This window comes from Pectinophora gossypiella, chromosome 5, assembly GCF_024362695.1.
Source record: "Pectinophora gossypiella chromosome 5, ilPecGoss1.1, whole genome shotgun sequence".
In the NCBI taxonomy this organism is placed as follows: domain Eukaryota; kingdom Metazoa; phylum Arthropoda; class Insecta; order Lepidoptera; family Gelechiidae; genus Pectinophora; species Pectinophora gossypiella.
The window spans coordinates 7,944,913-7,949,835 of NC_065408.1; the positions used below are offsets into that span (position 1 = coordinate 7,944,913).

Sequence of the window (4,923 nt, forward strand, 5' to 3'; positions counted from 1 at the left end):
ATTTTTAAAGATCATCAGAAAAATATTAAATACAAATATTAAGAATAAAAAATACATGTTATTTTACAGAGAGCATTTATTAAAAGTAGGTACTGCTTTTAATTCTTAACAATAATGTTCTAAATTTATATTTAAGTTTTTTTTATTTGACTGCGTAAATTGGACAATGGCAATCTAGAAATAGAAGCCATTCTAAGATGGCCAAAAAAATTAATCTCATTTTACTTTCCGACTTATTTTCGAATTTTATTTATGAATTAAGTAACAATGAGTACGACGTTTGACATCTTTTATTGATGATGTCCCAGGACAGTATTTCCATGCAAACTTCGAAGAAAACTTTTTGAGTTTCAAGCAGCCTATTTAACTCGTGTGTCGTGGAACCAAAATTTGGAAAAGTTTAGATTTTCTTTAACAAGAAGTTATAGTACCTACTTACTATTGACCTTCAATACGTGCGTCCTCGATTTGTTTGCGGTACTATTGCCTAAGAATTAAAAAAATAAGGAGTGTTTATGTGCGAGAAAACCAAGCGTTGGTATGTGGCGTTGCACTAATCGCATTGACGCGTGTGTAAATAGATACTAAATAGCAGGTATGTTTTAGTTTGTAAATATGAGTAGGTAATTATTAAGTCTACAATGTGAGTATTCCATTTGAATTGATCGTATACAGCTGATGTTGTAATTTGAGCGTATATTTAAACATTAAATATGAAATAGATTGTTGAAGAGACTTTAATGGAATAGTTATGATCAGAATATCAGGCTGTCTCGTTTCGCAGTCGTACTGCATACAAACTTGCCAAGTAGAGGCAAACTTGGAAATTAGATGTATTCAACATTTATATATAACATTAGATACATATATTTGTTATATTATAACAGTGTCATATTTAATGTGTAATTAATTAAGTCATGTATTACTGTTAATTATTTGATATTATTATTAAGTCGGAATGTGTTATTTTATTGTGATATATAACCAGTTATCACGGAAAAGAGAAGTATTTATAATTTGTTAACAGTATTAAATAAAAGAAATATGGTAAAGTAACAATTTATTTTTATTATACTTCATATTATACGTGTATTTATTTTTCAATAGTACCTATGATTTATTTTCTTTTAACTTTGGCATAATTTTCTTACAAAAATATAATAATATCAAAAATATACATATTTAAAGGTAGGTACACTTAATTAGAAATTCGATAGGTACTAATAAAACTAATCATTTTTGGGCCTTTGGTGTAAAAATGGCAAGGAATTTACGTTAGTTAGGTTAGCTAATAGCACAAATTAAGCCTTATTTTATATAAAAGCATGTTTTTTTATATTTATACTTAGTAACTCCTAAGATAGGCAGTGGTTTTGTTTCGTTCATTTAGTACCTTTTTCAGTTCAGTTCAACTTTTACTTAATTATATTACAATAACATTTTATTTTCTTAATAAACTTTATAAAATATCAACTACGTAGGTATTTAACATCGTCGCTTGCGGTGCTATCACTAAATTTGTATCAAAAAGGTCTTGAAAAAATAAATAAAATCACCTGTTCCTGTTACTGCTTAATCGGAGGAGCAGTTTTGTCCAACTCCTGCTCAAGGACGTCCAGCAAGCTTGAAGCCCCGATGCGGAAGAGAGTCGGCGACAACCACTCAGGACCCAGCTCGCTGCGGACCAGGACTAGCCAGTTGATCGCGTCCTGGGCTGATTTTATGCCGCCCGCTGGCTTCAACCCAATCTGTTGGGATTTCGTAAGATACTTAATTAGGTAGTAGCCTAGGCCAAAGATAAATTATGAAATTTTGATTACTAAATAAAGACAGATCTAAAGCTGACGAAATCATTTTCTTTTTCTAATTTAACTTATTTATGAAAATTTTAATCAAGAAAAATGTAATAATGTGTCCGACATTTCATCAAGTTTTTCTATTACGTCATAGTTTTTACATACAAATTCCTTGGTAATTTCTTAGTTACCTTGATACCAGTCATCTGGTAGAAGTTGCGGATGGCCCTGCACATGACGAGTCCGATAGGCAGGGTGGCGTTGACTGCCTCCTTGCCTGTAGACGTCTTGATGAAGTCTGCCCCGGCCAGCATCGATACCATTGAAGCCTTGTACACCTACGTGCGAAATATATTTATTTTATTATAGTTTGTGGTTGGCCGCCATCTGTAAGTGCCAATACAGAAGCTGTGCTGTGTGTGTGTGTGTGTGTGTGTGTGTGTGTACTATCGGAAGTGCTAATGTGTATCAAACAGCACTTTACTACACTATACACTAACTAGCGGCGGATTTCTGTGTGGAACACATTTAAAAACTTTCCGCCTGCGGATCCGTGTGGATTTCGGTTACAGCACGCGCATCAATTTCTTTTTTGATTTCCGGAATAACAACTACCCTATGGCCTCCAAAATTTATTTAAATCACTTTTGCGGTTTAAGCGTCTAAAGATAACAGATAGGTAAGTAGTCACTTTCACATTTATAGTATTATACAGTATGCTATTATTTCGTAAGTTGAAAAAGCTGTTTTAGTTAAATCATCGCAGAATTCTCATGTAAAAAGCTAGCAGACATATTACTCTATAATTCTAGTTCCAGCAAGGCTGACAGTGACAGGCTCGCAATAATTATGCAAACGACGCGACAGACGCGACGTCATGTAATGTTGCCTAGAGCGGATATTCTACGACGACGTGTGATAAAATAATAGCAAAGTTTAGTACTGTAACGACAACATTCGCTCAATCTTTCCATAGTGTATTGTGAGGTGGATTACCAACCTCACCAACCCCGGTGTTAGGGTTACCATTCATCAATTACCAACATTCACATATTAAAACATTTCAAATACCTGACGCTCTAAGGGTGACGCAAATAGTGGTGGTAGATTGCGAAAATAAGCTAGATAACTGGGTCAAAGGTAAATATAAAATGTTGATCGAGAAATAAAAGCCAGTCTAAGATGATTAAAAATTTATCTCATTTTTCTATTTGACTGACTTTTCTAAAACTAACCCTATCTGTTTTTTGTACACATCGAAAGATAATCAATCAGACAGTTCTAAATTATAAAATTAAGTTTGAGGCTGTCAGAATTATCATCAATAAAATATTAAATATATAATATACTTACATTTTCATAAGTACCAAGTTCACCAACTCCCAATATGACTTTAAGGTGAGCGTCTCCACAAGCTTTACGCATCTGAAGCACTTCATCGAACAAAACATTCCATTGTCCCGTTAAAACCAGGCTCCGGTCCAACACCACGTCAATTTCATTAGCTCCATTCTTTACGCAATATTCTATTTCGTGTATTCTTGTTTTTAGTGGATAAAGGCCTGATGGGAAACCTGTTGCAACTGAATAGAAAATGTTCATTAGTTTTTTTCCCCCTTTGGATTAATTTACTTGTTTCCTTTTGAGTTGAAAGGTCAGACAATGAGTTGCTTCTGTTAAAAGCCAAATCTTTGGGTCAGGAGATAATGATTAGTTTTAATTGTCATCCATAACTTAAAAGTATTAAAGAAAAACTGTACTCACAACAATCTCATCATACATTAGTCTATAATTATGGCATAAATATAAATAATATTAAGTATGTACCTACATAACATACATCTAGAAAAAAACAGTAAAGGTACTAACCAGAAGCAATTTGGATTTCATCCACTAACCCCAAGCGTTTCAGAGCATTGTATGCATCAGGGACTCTACTCGGATACACACAAACTGCTGCTGTTTTGACCTTCCCTTCTGGCAACCCTAGTCTTTTTACCAATTCTGGGGCCAAGGGACTTGCTGCCTAAAAATATAAAAAGAACTCGACATTTTAAATAATTTAAGTATAAATAAGGAATATTTAAACATATTCTTAAAAAATTAGCAAATAAAAATTACTAGATTATAATGAGTATTTTATGTAATATCTACAATTACCTATTATAGAATACTAACCTTTAAACATAACCGAGTAACATTAGATTTAGTATCATCACCGGCTAGTGTGGTCAAGTCAATAACAGTAACAGCTTTCACGAGCCAAGGAAAACTATTTTCCTTGCTCCATACCTGGTTATTGATTAGTATGTTCTTCACCTGTTCGTCTACATTGTGCTTGTTTATGTAGACATTTTTCAACACAGCAGGATCTAATAAAATAACACAATTGTTTTTACTTATTAATTTCTTCTTTAGATATCTTTGTCAAAAGATAATCTTATGATAATGAATACCTTACCCAAGTTACCTATATAGATAGGTCTCTTATATAGATAAATAAGGTAAGTAGGTACATCATGTTGAGATTCGACTTTTTTTTACTTTCAGTCCCCCACCACCTAAAATTATAATTTTAACATGAAAGCTTTTTAGTTCCGTCTGCGTCTTGAGGTTGTTTTCGCTATCATGTTCATAAAATGACCATTGCTGCCTATATTCACGATATTAGTAGCATTAACATGTAATAAAAGTTGTAACAAATTAAAAACTTACCAAAACTTGCGGGATGGGCTCGTACCATATTTGAATGTTAGAAACTAAAAGTATTCACTTTTAATCGGGAAGTTCACTGGGAGGGCCGATAAGAATTAAACAAAACACGAGTATGATATAATACAAGATAATAGTAACTAATGATAAAAAAAAATACGATAACGATAACTTTTGAGTTTCTTTGAAGTTTGTGAAGTCAAGTGTCAATGTCAGTCAACCATAATGTCAACATTGTGTCAACATGCAAAACACAAAAGAACATAGCCATACAGCCTCGATAGAATAATCCACACAAATCAATAGAGCGGTCAGACATCCGACTTCTTTTTTTGGTTTGGGTTGTGTTTTTTTTCTAGCAGAATGGAAGAAATACAAAAAAAATGCAATAACAAAACATGAAGAGTCTTATTTA

The 4,923-nt window shown here is 33.0% G+C and overlaps 1 protein-coding gene across 1 annotated transcript; it reads right to left on the minus strand.

The window, feature by feature from the left end:
- Positions 1 to 1,047: 1,047 nt before the first annotated feature.
- Positions 1,048 to 4,693, minus strand: LOC126366760 (deoxyribose-phosphate aldolase). Its single transcript, XM_050010001.1, has 6 exons — positions 4,512 to 4,693; positions 3,975 to 4,168; positions 3,666 to 3,822; positions 3,150 to 3,379; positions 1,988 to 2,134; positions 1,048 to 1,748 (listed from the first exon to the last, which is right to left on the minus strand). The coding sequence occupies exons 1-6, from the start codon at positions 4,537 to 4,539 to the stop codon at positions 1,566 to 1,568; spliced, it is 939 nt and encodes a 312-aa protein (XP_049865958.1). The 5' UTR covers positions 4,540 to 4,693; the 3' UTR covers positions 1,048 to 1,565.
- Between the last annotated feature and the right edge of the window lie 230 nt (positions 4,694 to 4,923).